Source organism: Tenrec ecaudatus, chromosome 14, assembly GCF_050624435.1.
Source record: "Tenrec ecaudatus isolate mTenEca1 chromosome 14, mTenEca1.hap1, whole genome shotgun sequence".
In the NCBI taxonomy this organism is placed as follows: Eukaryota; Metazoa; Chordata; class Mammalia; order Afrosoricida; family Tenrecidae; genus Tenrec; species Tenrec ecaudatus.
In genome coordinates this window covers 36,839,075-36,855,004 of record NC_134543.1, presented here as the reverse complement: position 1 = coordinate 36,855,004, position 15,930 = coordinate 36,839,075, and the positions used below count along the sequence as shown (strand labels likewise).

Genomic DNA, 15,930 nt, shown 5'->3' with positions numbered 1-15,930 from the left:
TTCTGGGAGACGTACCCACACCTGAGCACCCTGTCAGAAGGCTCTGATGGCTTGGTGGAATGACATGGGAGGCCCCGTGGGAGCCACATCCTACCTGTCCGGGGGCACTTGTCTCTCGAGCAGGAGGTGTGACACCAGTTGGGAAGGGCTCTGTTGCAGGAGGACAAAGGGGTTTCCTACTTTGACCGCCACCTGATCTGCAAAGGTAAAGACATGAGCTTTGGCTGTACTGCCGAGCGCACCTTGTGGTGGTTACATAATCTGTTGTCAATTTGAGACTTAAGAGTGTAGGGGTGATGTTTTGTCTGTCAATCAGGTCGTAGCTTGATGACCTCATTTGGAGGCACTAAGGAGGTAAATAGCTCACTGGATGCAGGACACAGGCTCACTCCCTGAGAGACATTTCTGAGGACAAGACACATGGAGCTACGCTAGAGCTCTGGAGCTGGAGGAGCCACATGTAGACCCGTGCCAGTGCTGACATGCTTCTGCTGCCACTGGATCCACAAGACCTTCCACCCACTGGCCTGTGATCAATCTTCCTGCATTCAGTGTCACTGCATGTGTTTCATGAGTCTGAAGAGGACTCTCTAGATTGGTATCAGACATATAAGCTAATATCGGACTTATGGACTTGATCTGGACTGGGATGTTTTCTCAATATTCACTTGCTCTTGTATATGAATCTCTTTCTTCATACATGAGTCTCCTTGGATTTGTTTCTCTAGTCTACCCGGACCCTTGCTTAAACTCATGCTTTCCAAAATCAAGGTAAAAAGAGCCATGTCACCATGAAGATCGCCATTGAGGGCCCATCTCTGACTCAGTCCAGGTGAAGGGGCTCCTCATGCTGACAATGGCCACTAGTTCCTCTGTGCCTCCCCCAACCCACTGCTCAGAAGCCTCCAGCCACCGAGGGACTACAGAGGCAGGTGGGGCCATCTGATGCCTTCTTCAGCCTGACGGAGTGCAGGCAACTCACACTCGGGGACTCAAGTCAGACCAGAGGGAAAGCCGGGAAGGCCTGGCAAATCGAATGCCCCCGTGACTGCTATCACTGGATCACCTTAGTCTAGATTCTGGTCTTGTGCTAGCCCTAAACCCAGTCCGTGAAGCAGGCAGGTCAGCCTCGACTCCATTTCCTCCAAGTTCGACTCACCAGGCTCCGAGCTCAGACTGCGCAGGAGCACCGCTGACAGGGTGCTGCAGTAACCAGCGAAGGTGCCCACGTAGTCAGCCTGCCCGCCGCCACCGCCTGGGCTCTGTTTAGTCAGGAGCTTCTGAAGGAGCTGGGTCTGGACATGCACAGGATGGGTTCCCGCCTCAGGAGTCTTTTGGGACGCCTGCTCCACCAGGGAGGAGAGTGGGGTACTCTTGGGATCTGAGAGGGGGTCGTGGAGGGAGGAGGCATGCGGGCTTTAGTCTGCGCCCCCAGGTTTGGGCCAGGTTCCACAGCAACATGTGAACTAGGCCTCCCATACGCCGCATTACAAGGGGCCCTCCTGTAATCTGAACACTCTATCCCCATAGCAGCTATAAACATCCTAACACACCACCCAGGCAAGCAATTCTCAGCTAGGAAGAGCTTGGGCCTGAAGAAATCAGGGCACATAGTTCTGCTTTCAAGGACCCCTCGTAGCACAATGGTTAAGTGCTCATTTGCTAACGGAAAGGTTGTCAGTTCAGCCCCCTACACTTCCCTGACGGCTCTGCCACAGAAAGACTGGTCATCTGGTTCCATAAATCTCATTAAAAATGTAAAGCACCCCAGGGGGCAGTTTCACCCAGCCACATGGGGCAGCCATGAGTCAGACTCAACTTGCCAGCCACCCAACAACACTTTCGCGTTCAGCCTGGGACGCCTGGGTTGAAACAGGCTTCCTGCAGAGAAGGGGCTGACCGAGTCCTGGCTCAGGCTGGTCCCCACGAGGAATGCAAAGATGTATCGACTAGTGGACAGGCAGGGCAGCAGATGACGAGTGGGTTATGAGATAGGGCCTGGCTGACAGAGTGGTGTGTAGTCTCTGCTCCAAATTTCTCCTCCACTCTCAGCTGCTTGCTCCTCCTCCCACCCCGCCATCAGCCTGTGTGTACTTCTGAGAGGAAGTGGGGCGGTGGGGGCTGAGTTGGGGAGGGGCGGGGCTTACCTGGCTGCTCTAGTGCCTCTCTCAGTAACTGAAGGACCTGCTCGAGCTGCTGGGAGAGGGCGACCTGGCTGGCGACACAGTCCTCGGTGAGGCTGGGCCAGCACATTTGGAGGAGCTCGCTGATGCTGTGCCGTGGGGGCCCGCCGCCCTTCTCCTCTCCATTCTCTGTGGGGCGCAGGCGGGAGGGAAAGCGTGGCCTGACGACGCTGATCCAATGCCCCAATTCCAGGTGAAAATAAAAGGGGTGAAAAGCAACTCACCCGATTTAGTTTGTCCTGCTGAGGTAAGTGGGTAACTGAGAATCTTACTGATTTGCTGAAGAACAGCGGGGAATCCTCGGATACCGTCAGCACTGGGCAGCCCGTGGTCTAGCCGGCGACCTGGAAATGAAGGAAGGGGGTTAGGCAGGAGAAAGGGGCTTTTGGAGATGGAGGCTCAGTATTTACTGGCGTCTTTTATTTTCTTCAGTGTTGTGGAGGACACACATGCTGGGCCCTTTGGGGTGACACCCAGCATACCTCCTTTACCTTACACTTGAGATTCCAGGGCTAGCATCGGCAATCCTGATGTCACCAACAGGGGCGGCCCTGATCTTCCCTGCACTCTGCAGGGAAGGTTCTAGAAGGGGAGTGCAGCACCTCACCTACCCCCCTGACCTGAGCGCCATCATCCTTCCACTGGGGACGGTCGTCCTCTTCAACTGAGTGCACAGCATCGGGAAGGAAGAAGGGACACCTGCCTCGCTAGCCCAACCAGCCGGAGCATAGGGTGACAGACATCGCAGCCAGATGGCCCCAGCAGCCTCCTTGTGCTCTTACAGAATTGCAGTCCCATGCCAAGTGGAAGCTTCTCACAAATTTGTCACAGTACTGCTCTCAGCCATGAACTTGCGCTGAGATCATAACTGTCTCCCTGGATTCTCTAATAAGTGGGATCTGGACATCTTGACAAGGAGCCCTCGGGACGTAGTGGTAACGTGCTGGGCCGCAACCCCCCAGGTTGACAGCGCTCCAAGGGAGAAAGACGGGCTCTCAACTTCGTAAACTGTCACAGACTCAGACACCCCAGGGGCAGTTGTTCCCAGTATAGGGTCGTGAGAAGTCAGCATCCTTTTTTGATTTGGGACATTTTGACTAGACGATAAACAACTTTATGTAACAACTTCATTTTGCTCTTGTACCCCCGTATACATGTGATCACCTTGAAGGGATGGTATGGATTAAATTGTGCTCCAAATATATATATATCTCATATATACGTGAGTATAAGCCAACCCAAATATTAGCTGACGCACCTAATTTTACCACAAAAACCACATAAAAATGTGCTGACAAACTTGGCTTATACACGAGTATATACAGTATGTGTGTGGATATACTCATATTTGGGAAAACGGCTTCCTTTTGTTCACGAGGCTGGATCGGAGTAGAATGGCTCCTAAGCCTTGCCCATCGGGGTCTTGTGAGTCTCAAGTGAAGTCCTAGGTAGCAAATGCTCAGTTCAGTGTCTGGCACACAGGGTGCACGGTGGTTGCTAGGTGCCGTCGAGTTGGTTCCAAGTGACAGCCACTCTGCACAATGGAGTGGAGCACTGCCTGGACCTGTGCCGTCTTCACAAGTGTCGCTGCTGTTTGGGACCCTTGTGGCAGCTGCTGTGTCCTCTTCCTGGGGGCCTCCCTCCTTTCTCACCAAGCACGCTGTCCTTCTCCAGGGACCGGTCTCTCCGGATATCAGTGTCCACACTATGTGAGATGAAGTTCTCGCTATCCTTGCTCCTAAGTAGCATTCCTTCTCCTAAGACTTGTTAGAGTGGCCTTCGAAGGAGCGGTACTTCTTCGAAGACAGACTGTTCTGCTCTTCTGGCAGTCAAGACATTTCCGAGATTCTTTGCCCGCACCATCCATCTAGGACACTTCTTCTCCCATCTTCTGTATTCGCGGCAGTTATGACACACGTGATCGTGCAGGCCATCCCCTGCCTGAAAGACCTCCGATAGAGAGGCAATTCTTATCACAACGGATTCCCCACCTGTGCCCACAGGGCTGGGCTAGAGCACGCTCCTTTCTCCCCACTAGTTAGATGCTTCCCGTGTCTGGCACAGGGATCAACGAGGGATGGCACCGGAACTCTGCCAACTCTATCTGCTGACGCCTGATTCTTGTAAGACTTACATGCACACATTGCGGGAGCTGATTAACCTCCAGGTGCCATCCTCCCTCCCCAGATGTGATCCACTTCGTTTTCTAAGATTGTCCCAGGTTGTTGGTTAAGGTGGGATCTACCTGGTGGGGGTGGGGCATGCAGTTCAGTGGCACAAATTCTACTTGTGTCCCTTTTGAATATATAATTCTTCCTTGGAGTTATCTATGAAGCAGAAAGGAAGTTCCCCAGATGACTGAAGATTGCAATGGTTACTGAGAAGGTAAGACTCCCATCACAGACTGTGTGCATATCATCGGATGAGAGCTGAAGTCCTTCTTCCCTCTGCCCCCAACTCCCTTCCCTCCGCTCAGCTTCCCCAGCCCCTGGGCACCATGGCTCCTCATTTGAAGGTGAGAGGCCGGGCTAACGGAGGGCACTCACCCCGGCTCTCCAGGCTGCTGCTGAGGCGCCGTTCGGTGGTTTCCAGGAGTTGCTTGCATGTTTTCCAGAGCTGGCATTGGGAGCACGCGAGGTCAAATGCAGCCATGGCAGGGGGGCTCAAGTCGTCTAGGACTTCTTTCAGGGGAGCAGTGGCCTCCACCAGGGTGCTGCTTATCCAGAAGTCCTCTTGGAGCGTGGGGATTGGGTCTCCAGAGGTGCTGAGTAGCTTGTCGGTCACATCAGATATGGAGTAGAACACCATTCCTGGGGACCCCACAGGGGGGTAAAAAGCAAAGGGTTAAAATTATGGCAACTCCTGCTTTTCTTATGAGAGGCAGTGACAGGGGAAGGACTGCGAAGGTCCTCTGCCCAGGACACCTCCTTTGCAGGAAGATCTTTTAGCGTGTCCCATCCTGATCGCCTGCTCTTCTGGCCGGAACATGATGGCACGGGGACCATGGAAACTTCAGGCGGGGAGAGGAGGGAGGGGCTCTTCCATATGGGACCTAGAAGCAGGCTGAGTAATACATTTGGAGTGGACCCGAGTGGAGTGCAGTAACGGAAAAGTCCTCCAAGTTAAATTGCTAAACAGGCCAGGCAGACAACTGTGTTTGTAGCAAGCGCTCACTTATATAAAAACCGAGAAGCTGTTCACGTGTTCTGCAGACCTGGCAAAGGACGCTTCTGCGGGAGCCACAAGCGTCTGGGGGCAACCTGCGATGGTGGTGAACCTGCACGGTACAGCCTAGACAGGTGAGAGGGGTGACGAGCTGGGGCAAGGGTCCACTTTCAGGACATCATGAAAAGATGAGTCTTGGGGCAGGACTGCCAGGGTTCAAGACAGATGCTCTGTCCAGAGACAGCATTGCAAACGCCTTTACCACCTTTACCAAAGGACAATAATACGCTTTATCTCTGAATAATTATATGGGAAGGGAATGAAATCCTAACTATTCCCTGAAGCCCATGGAAGTGCCCACCACACAACACAGTTGGAAATATTCTTCCCGCTCTTCGGTTAAGTCACACGGTCCAAGCTCAGTGGCAGGTATGTGAACACCATGGTCAAGGATGTGGGCGCAGCTAGAAGCCATGCCAGCCATGCCAGGGTCCCTCTTCTTCCGAGCAGGTGTCATGCTTTGGATCTCTGCTCCCGCTCACACTGAGCCTGTGAATTGGGGGGGGGGGGTCCTCCCTCTCCTTACAGTCCTCTCCCTGCTGCCTGACCTGCCGCCGCGGCGCTGCCGATGGCCTGTAGAGTTGAGCGGCCACTGCCAGTCCTCCGAATGGTGCTGCTACCCCCATCGGAGCTCTGGCTCTCAATCTTGTGCTCTACTCGGGCTAGCTCCTGGATCACCTCCTGGTAGCGCTCCATGAACATCAGTTCTCCGGAGCTGGGCGAGGACTTGAGGTTGAACATGAACACCACCTGTTGTGGGGCAGAGAGGAGGGTGAGCTGGCCTGCGGTGTGTGTGCTCAGTCGGGGGAAGGTCTAGGGACATGAGATCTCGCCAATGATTAGACCATGGCCTGAAGATCTCTGTTTGATGGGTCCAGGGAGCTGTGGATTTTAGAAAAGCGGGTCAATTATAAAAAGAATCCTAAAGGTCAGCTAAGAAAACCAAAAGAGGCTCAGTAGAAAACAGGCAGGAGATGTGGACAGTGTAAAAGAGGAAATACATACAATGAACACTCCTACGAGGAGCCCGGGTGTAAGTGCTGGGCTGCTAATTAAAGATGGAAGGTTCAAACCCACCAGCTACTCCGGGCAGCAAAGAGCTGGTGATGCGCTACCATCACCAGCCCGGGGCCCGTGCCGGGGCCGTCCTATTCTGTCATCTGCAGTCCCTGTGGATTGGAATCAAATTGGGGCACACATCCATCATATGAGGGGACTTCAAAAAGTTTGTGGAAAGTTGAATGAACAGATAATGGGATTATCTTTTGAAAAATTGTTTTCCTTCACCAGTAAGGCAAGGAATTAAAGTACCATTAACATTCCTTTCTACCTCAAGGAATGGTCATCGGATTAATTACTATACTTGATGTTGAAAAGCAATTTGACAAGCTAAGGAGCTTTAAAAATATTTTTATATTAAATATATTTATATCTATAGTTTAATTGTATATTGAATATGTTTAATAATGTTTATATTCTTTGATAGTTATTTTTATGAGAAACTTCATGAAGGAAAAAATTCAAAAGACTTAACCCTTAAGGCATCATCTTGGCATGATTTCTTAGAGGGTTGAGACCAACTAACTACTCAGGCACCAGAGGATGGAAGTACATCCAGTAGGGGCTGTATGGTTAAGGGCAGCTACCCGATCAAACTGTTGTTAGAAACAAACAAAACGCCAAAGTCACTGCCCTTGAGTGGATTCTGACTCACAGTGAGCCTATGTACACAGGCTTTGTGAAACTGTAAGTCTTTCCAGGGGTAGACAGCTTCTCCTTTCTCCTGAGGAGCAGCTGGTGGGCTTGAAAGGCCAAACTTGTGGCTAGATGTGCACAGTGACTGAAATAACAGGCTCAACCATACACATTATGAAGATGTTGTGGACTGGGCAGTGTGTCATTCTACTGCACACGGGTCACTATGAGTCAAAACCAGCAGACCTAACCACAACACATGTAAAAGCCATAGTGCGCTTTCAAAAATAAGGGCAATATCAAAAAGTTGACTCTGACTCACAGTGACCCTACGGGACAGGGTTGAGCTGCCCGTGGGGCTTTCCCGGCTGCCGTCTTTATGGTGGCACCTCACCAGGCTTTCCCTGATGGCTGTGGACCGTCCATCTTTGGTTAGCAGCTGAGTGCTAACCACTGTACCACCGGGGCTCCTGACAACATAGGACAGCTGCAGTGCTGGTTATTCTAGATGACGGGGCTCAACACTATTTCAGTTTCTTGCCGACAGGATTTGCTATTTTCCTACAGCTGCACAAGTTACACTCTATAACCAAGTTAAAAAGAATTTTTTACTTAAAAAATGACACCAACCCCCAAAACAAGGCCCAAGGAGGTAAAGACGAGGAGAGGACTTTTATGAGCAGAGCATCAGAGAGCTTCTCTGCCCACTTCCCCTGGATTTGGCATAAAAAAGACTGGCCAGGGTCTCAGCCTGCCCAGACCTTCACAGTGGCCAGCAGTATCAGTCAAGTTGATAGGCTTTAAAAGGACCAGGGAAGCTAAGCAAGAATTATATCACTTCCTGGATTTCTTCCTCAATAATTCTTAAGATTTCTGACCTATAAATTAAGGGACCAGCAGGTGTTACAGCATGGGCCAAAGGTTGTAAACCTAAGAACGTAAGTCTAATAGGTTCTAAGCTATTAAACTTAAGTAACAGAAGATTCTTGCATTTCTCAGAGGTTTTCTATAATCCTCTTAACATTCCTGTGAGAAAGGAGAACCAGGCATTGTATTTAATTGCAATTTGCAGATGAGGATAGACGTTCAGCGAGCTAAGAAGCTTTCTGACTTCCACCCCAGTACTGGTTTTCCTATACAACATGAACATGGTCAGTTTTCCATCCCCCAATACTCTTTATATCCTGAACTGACACCCTACTTATTGTTACAAATGACACCCGGCTTTGTAGCTACTGAGAAACCCTGGTGGCACTGCTGGGCTGCTCACCACAAGGTCGGTGGTTTCAATTCATCTGCTCCCACAAAGATCTAGAGCGCCGGGAAAACTCTATAGGGTCCCTATGCACTGGAATTGACTTGCTGGCAGTGGGTGTTGGTGGTGCTTGTTTTCCCCCCAGCATGTTCAGAGGGGGGAGAACAAAGAAAGAGACACAAATATTTTATTTTTTTCAGAGTGGTAGGAATGTTGCTGAATAGTGTCATTTATCTTGTTAAAACATTGTGCGTGTTAAAAGGATTCAATATCTTGAATCTCCTCCAGGCTGGGTCTCTAAATTCCACAGCGCTGAGGACTGGGCCCTATGTGGTACCACTCCCTCCTCCTTCTCTGGATTGGGCCGTGGCATCCCACGTGCTCCTGAGTGGCACTGGATGAATTTGCCTTTGAGCTTTACCCAAGGCCTTCTGGGCAACAGCTTTCTGGGGACTGGCTTACCCTCCTGTACAATGACATGGTACAGCCTAGACTCTTTCAGTGTCTAGCACCTCACCTGGTGGGCTTCCGCAAAGTTCCCGCGGAGGATGCAGGAGGCCAGCAGTGACTCGGGTGGGGAGAACATCATGGGGATGAGTGAACTCTGAGGCTGGGGCTGCAACCGGCCCTCCAGCTCGTTCCGCCCAGACACAGTGCTCAGACTCCCCTCTGTTGGGACACAAGCATGTGGGAGCTAGGGAAGCCATGCTAACGGAAGAGAAACGATCCCCCTCTCGCCTCCCACCAAACTCTTTCCTCATCAAAGTCCTTCTCTGGAAGGCCTGTAAACGAGGCTTTCTGTTTTCTTCAATGGAGGACAATCCAATGCTCCTCTCTTGGAATGCAGGACTGTGAGTCCCCATGGCTGCCTGGGCCTCACAACCGTTGCTCTCTGCTGAGGGGAACCCCACTCCAGTGAAAGAGCCATTTCCCCTTGCTCAGCTGAACCCTGCATGACTGTCTGCAGAATAGGGCAAAGCTGCTTCGAGCTGGAAGCTCGCTGTCATCATCCATACCTGAAGTGCTGGTGCTCAGCTCACTGCTTGTATTTTCCAGGGATGGGTTGGAACCTCTGTCCCGGCCATCTAGAGGTATTAAGAAGAAGGGAGAAAATCAGTCATCAGCGACTTAAGGTGTAGGAAGTATAGAGTCAGCTTGAAAGCCAAGGTCTATGGCATCTGCGGCTGAGAAGACCACAGTGACCGTGACACCTGCTGTTTCTCCTACAGCCACATGGTGAAGTTCCTAGTGTGAAAAGAAAAGAGTTTCCTTAATTTGCAGAGAGCATCTTATAACACAACAAGAAACATGAAAACTGGGCCTTGAACATGAATGGGAAGCCCACAGGAAAGGACAAGTCGCCTTAAATACATGAAAAGACAACTTCAAAAGTAATACTGAAGTAATAATGTAGTTTTCCACAGATGGATCAGAAAAGATTTAGGAAAATCTGACACACTCATTGTCCAGTAGGCATGCCTATACAACTGGTGGGGATACAAATGTTTCTATTTGTTATTATCTACGTTTGATATCTGTGCATCGTGACCTCACAATTTTACTGCTAGAAACACATCCTAGAGATGTACTCACAGGAGTCTGGACGACCTGGACACTGTTGTTGACCATGGCGTTGCTTATATAAGAGGAGAGGGGAGTGGGGACGGGCAGGCTCAGATGACACTGGATTACCAAGCAGTCTTTAAGATGACTGGGGGAAAAGTCATGTTCTCACTAAATGATACATCTCTAATATGTTAAAGGGTATAACTGAAAATGCACATCGTAGTTCTCAATATCTGCTATGATACAACTCTGTGGATGGAAGGGCAATCTGTGCTTGTTGGACAGTGCATGTTTTCTGGGAGGGTTTCTGAGAAGCTGCTCTCAGGAGTTAGGAGTTGAAATAGGATCGTCACAGGCCACTGTCGTTTGTTTTGACCACGTGCTTATGTTCAAATAATATAAGACAGGTGACACTGCCCTGCTGGTGCGGGGGGGAAGGGGGACAAGATGTGGGGAGGGAACTCTTCAGCTTACCTGCCCGGCTTCTTCTTGGCCGACGAGCCCTGCGGAGACTGGGGTTCCGTGTGGGAATGGGGCGGTGGTACCTTTGGGAGGGCGTCAGATGAGCCTCTGAAAAAGCAAACCCCACAGGATCATGAAGGCAAGGGGCTGATGTTGCTCTGACCCACTTCCTAGAGCAACAGGTAGAAAGAGAGGCGCAGGGCTGGCTCTGGGACAGGGGCCGAAGCCCCGTGTTCTGACATGTGCTGCTATACGGATGTGCAATTAACTGTGGGGTACTCTCATGCCAGCTGGCTTTTTCCCGGGCTCCTAGGGGATCCATTCCCTCCCCACTGTCTGGACCCACCAGCTCTGGGGGTGGGTGGTGGTGGTGGTGTGTGTGTGTAGGGGGGATGTTCCCTTTCTCACCGGCACTCTGGTTGCTGGTTACCACTTTGTATCTCCACTGGGCCTCAGAGAGAACCTTGGAAAACCGGTGCAGGCGGCTCGGCAGCCCATCTCTGCTTCCCGGGCAGCCCGGCCCATCCAGCAGCTTGGGTTTCTCAAGGGGCACGTGGCTGCTGATCTCATCCAGCCGCTCCTGGAGAAGCCGGAGGAAGGCCCCTAGGGCGAATTCATCTGCCAGGAAGCCACTGAGCCCAGCAGCAAAGTGTGTCAGGTCCAAAAAGCTGTGCCCGGGAGGACCTTTTGGCTCTGCCGTCACACAGCTTGGAAGGGAATACGCAAGGCTTCTGGGGATCCCCAGAGAGCCCCGTTCTGACGTCCTCTCGGGCTGAGCTGTGTGCTGCGGGCTCTCTGAGGGGGACCTCAACCCCAAGGAGCTCATCCTCTCAACGTCCTCCTCCTCCGCGTAATCCTCAGGCAGGTGAGGCTCTGCATGAAGATCGGCAGAGGTGACCAGGAGCAACGAGAAGATGTTTTCCAGAAGTTCCAGGCACAAAGGGTCGGGAATACTGCACAGGTACTGTTGACACCTGGCCAGGTATGTGGAGAAGAGCCCGGAAGCACCTGAAGCCGGGAGCGTGAACGCGAGAGGAAGCCGGAGAGAGAAGAGAGAGAAGCAGCCGTTAGAGCTTCACTTCCCAGATGTGAACATCCCGCAGCTCTCTTTGGTCCTTGAGGATGATGCCATGTACTGGGGTCCCAGGCAGGAACGGAAGAGAGGTTGTGGCCCAGGGACAGCTCATCAGATGTGTCTCTTTGTAGAAAACTCTCAAAGTGCAGCTGATTGCACACTTGCCATTTGGGGACAACTTGTTTAGTGTTACATTACTTTCTATCGCTTGACAAGGACCCCGTAGTGCAGTGCCTGGAATGTAAGCACAAGGCTCCTCATCCCTCATTCTATGTTCATGCTTTGGTACCCAAATGCTCGCCACTGGCTAGTCCAGGCTCCTGAGACATACTCAGGGGGTGAAGCATGACCACGCTCAGAGGTCAAGGTCTATTTCAAAGCCAGAAGAGAGAGCACTGGCCACTCAGGTTGGTATGTTTCACATCGCCACCTGACAACCATGAGATTGATCTCAGAACATGAAAATCATTAACAGTGTTTTCCCTTCTTCAGGGCCAACAGAGAAAGAGAGCTTTCCCCAAGAGCTGATGCCCTGAATCCGAACTTCTAGCCTTCCAACGGTAAGAAAATACATTTTCTGTTTGTTACAGCAAAAAAACCCAAACAAAACAAGTGTTCTCCCTCAGCAAGATAAGTAGTGCATCTTAAGAATCGGTTTCGGAGAACCAATTACAAGGATCTACATATAACCTCCTCCCGGGGGATGGACAACAGAAGAGTGGGTGAAGGGAGACGTCGGACAGTGTAAGATAAGACAAAATAATAATTTATAAATTATCAAGGGTTCATGAGGGGGGGAGGGGGGAAAAAAGACAAATGAGAAGCTGATTCCAGGAGCCCAGACAGAAAGCGAGTGTTTTGAGAATGATGAGGGCAACGAATGTATAAGTGTGCTTTACACAATTGATGTATGTGTGGGTTGTGATAAGAGTTGTACGAGTCCCAATAAAATGATTAAAAAAAAAAGACTTGGCTTCAGTTTATGTATCACATATGAGGGGGTACCTCCCCCCCCCCCCAAAACCAGAATTTTTAAAAAAAGCTATGCATTTAAATTTGTTTTACAAGCCAACCTTATTGCCTTCAAAATACTCTCCATTTGTCAAATCTGTGATTCCATTCTTGGAAACATTTTTCAAACGCATCTCTTTGGATGGCTGACAGCACCTCCTTTGTTTTTTTCTTCACCTCTTCTACTTCATCAAATCACTGATCTTTCATGTCCCCCTTCATTCGCGGAAGCAAAAAGAAGTTGCATGGAGCAAGGTCAGGTGGGTAAGGTGCTGGGGGCAAGAGAGGCGTGCTAGTTTTTTGTCAAAGCCTGATGCACTGAGATGGCTGTGTGAGCAGGTGCACTGCTGTGGTGGCAAAACCAGTCTGCCACAAACCAGCCTTTTTTGTCACACATTGTTAGACAATCTTTTCAGAAACTCAAAATAGAAAGCTTGATTAACAATCAGACCTGGTGGAACGAACTCCAAATGCACCATGAGTGCCTCCATTCGGGAAGTTGCTGGACATCCAGAATGAGGTCTCTCATCAATTGACATTTCACCTTTTTTAAAATGAGAAAACCACGTGTACGCTTGAGTTTTCCCCATAGCACTGTCCTTGTAAGCTGTGTTCAACATCACAACAGTTTCTGCAGCATTTTTCCTGAGCAGGAAACAAGATATCACAGCTACATGCTGTTCTCTTCAATCAGCAATCACAAAAAATGAGGTTCAAGTTAAATTGCTTTTATGAAAAAATTCACGGTGACCTGAGAGAACCTTCGCAGGCACCACTAGGTGCACTCACTCAGAGGGAGTTGCTCAAGGCTGGCCTAGCGGGGCAGAAATGCATACTAAGAAAGCTCTGCTCCGCCCAGTGTGAGTTCGGTTTCTTTTGGGTACCCCCTCATATGTAGACACTCCCAGGATCTTTCCATTCTCTTTTTTCCACGGGCTTTTTGAAGCCCTCCCCCGCCCCCCGCCCTCCATACACATATACTCGTATGTAAGTGCTCTCAAATCATGGCTCATTCAAGTGAAGCTGTGGTGTTATGTGAAAGGTTTTCTCTTCTTTTTTTAAAAATCCTTTTATTGGAGGTTCATAACACTCTTATCACAATCCATCCATCCATCCATCCATTTTGTCAGGTACATTTGTTGCCATCATCATTCTCAAAATATTTGCTTTCTACTTGAGCCCTTGGTATCAGCTCATCCCCCTCACCCTTGATAATTTATAAATTATTATTATTATTTTGTCTCACACTGTCTGATGTCTCCCTTCACCCATTTTTCTGTTATCCATCTCTTGGGGAGAGGGTTTTATGTAGATGATTGTAAACAGTTCCCCCTTTCTACCCCACCTTACTCTTACCCTCTGGTATCACTACTCTCATTATTGGTCCTGAGGGGTTTATCTGTCCTGGATTTCTGTGTTTCCAGCTCTGATCTGTATCCATGTACATGCTCCAGTCTAGCCAGAATTGTAAGGTAGAATTAGGGTCATGCTAGTGGGGGGAGGAAGCATTAAAGAAATAGACAACGAAAGTTGTATGTTTCAATGGTGCTATACTGCACCCTGACTGGCTCATCTCCTCCCTGCGACCCTTCTGTAAGGGGATGTCCAGTTGCCTACAGATGGGCTTTGTGTCTGCACTCCATACCCTCCCTCATTCACAATGATATGACTTTTTTGTTTTTTGATGCCTGATAACTGATCCTATCGACACCATGTGATCACACAGGCTGGTGTGCTTCTTCAATGTGGGCTTTGTTTCTTCTCACCTAGATGGTCACTTGTTTATCTTCAAGTCTTTAAGACCCCAGATGAGATATCTTTTGATAGCCGGGCACCATCAGCTTTCTTCATCACATTTGCTTATTCACCCGCTTTGTCTTCAGTGATTGTGTTGGGAAAGTGAGCATCATGGAATGCCAATTTAATAGAACAAAGTGTTCTTGCATTGAGGGAGTATTTGAGTAGAGACCCAATGTCCATCTGCTACTTTAATACTAAACCTATAAATATATGCATATAGATCTATTTCGCCATCTTCAAATATAAATAAATTTACATATGTACATGCCTGTATTTAGATCTCTGTAAATTCCCTTTGCCTCCTAGCTCTTTCCTCTATTTCCGTGAAAGGTTTTTCTTATTGTAGTTTAAAAAGTATTTAGAAAATACCGCACAAGATGATCAAACTCTATTAGAATTTAGGCAGATCAGTTACTTTCTCTACAGGCCCGTTGATTCAGAGAAACCGGGAAATGGGTGAAGTGATTCCTGGGTACAATGCGAACAAGCCCACCCTGAAATCTCGTGGAACTCGCGGGGGCAGGCGGTTAGCTGGGAGCTCATGAAGGGACAGGGAAGGGGCACGGAAGCTGTACCTGGGGAGGAGGGCTCAGAGGTGGAGGCCCGGTCCTCAGAGGCACCCTCTCGGCAGTCGTGGCACTGAGAGTGCTGGTGCGAATTCACACAGAGGGCATACATGGCGTACTTCATGGCACAGAAGCCCTGGTAGAGTGTCAGGCTCTGACTCTGGCCTAGCTGGTCAGGGACCGGGCCATCAGCCACATCTGAATCGCAGAGAGAAACAGGCACAACTTCAGAGTTGGTTCTTCCTGACATGACCTGAGAGAATGGCCGAACTCCACAGATATGCTCCGGTGGGCAGACCAAGTGTTCTCCTTCCCCCTCCCTTCTGTTCATGTGAGATGCTCTTTCCAGGCCTTTCTTCTCCTCAGTATCACTTTTCCTTCCCAAAACTCACTGCCATTAGTTGATTCTGTCTCATAGTGACCCTACAGTACAGGGCAGAACTTCCCCCATGGGTTTCTAGGACTATAAATCTTTATAGTGGCTGGTGGTTTAGAACTGCTGACCTCGTGCTTAGCAGCCCAACACCCAACACATAACCCCTTATGTACCAGGGCGCATGCATCACCTGTCAGTACCCTTCATTTATTTTTCCACCTTAACCTCTACATGTCTATTCAACATGGGTCCCATCCATGGCCATTCAACAAGTCACTTCCTTATTGAGGAGTTAACTCTGTCAGGGAATTTGGGCCGTGTCCTTCCTTGCCTCCCAAGAAATAATCTCTAGAACCCAATTGTGAGGCCCCAGCCCACACTGAGGATTCATGCGAATGAGGTGACTCAGGTGATGTCAGCAGTCGGGAGGACCCTGCCCAGTGTGCTCCACAGGTGAGTCAGGGGAAGAAGTCCCCTACCTCAGCTGGTGGCAGGGAAGTGAAAAGTAGGGACTTGATTTTTCCTCTTACTGAAGGAGCCCTGGTGACATAGTGGTTGGGCCTCGGTCTTCGATCCAAAAGGTCAGCAGTTGGAAACTACCAGCTGCTTCCCCGGGGGACGACGGGACTTTCCACTCCCGGAGAGAACTGCGGTCTCAGAAACCCATGGGGTTAGCTCGTCCCTGTTCCATGGGGTCACTGGGGGTCGGCAGTGAC

At 49.9% G+C, this 15,930-nt stretch overlaps 1 protein-coding gene across 2 annotated transcripts in view; it reads right to left on the bottom strand.

The window, feature by feature from the left end:
• Positions 1-15,930, bottom strand: part of ZFYVE26 (zinc finger FYVE-type containing 26) — a 75,556-nt gene that overhangs the window by 43,440 nt on the left and 16,186 nt on the right. For both annotated transcript variants that reach the window (XM_075530512.1, XM_075530511.1), the window contains exons 10-20: positions 14,848-15,036; positions 10,795-11,394; positions 10,399-10,494; positions 9,375-9,443; positions 8,876-9,027; positions 5,957-6,158; positions 4,730-4,993; positions 2,408-2,527; positions 2,148-2,312; positions 1,160-1,381; positions 95-197 (exon numbers count right to left, since the gene is read on the bottom strand). In XM_075530512.1, coding sequence (XP_075386627.1) covers positions 95-197; positions 1,160-1,381; positions 2,148-2,312; positions 2,408-2,527; positions 4,730-4,993; positions 5,957-6,158; positions 8,876-9,027; positions 9,375-9,443; positions 10,399-10,494; positions 10,795-11,394; positions 14,848-15,036 — 2,182 coding nt within the window. The remainder of the gene's footprint in view (positions 1-94; positions 198-1,159; positions 1,382-2,147; positions 2,313-2,407; positions 2,528-4,729; positions 4,994-5,956; positions 6,159-8,875; positions 9,028-9,374; positions 9,444-10,398; positions 10,495-10,794; positions 11,395-14,847; positions 15,037-15,930) is intronic.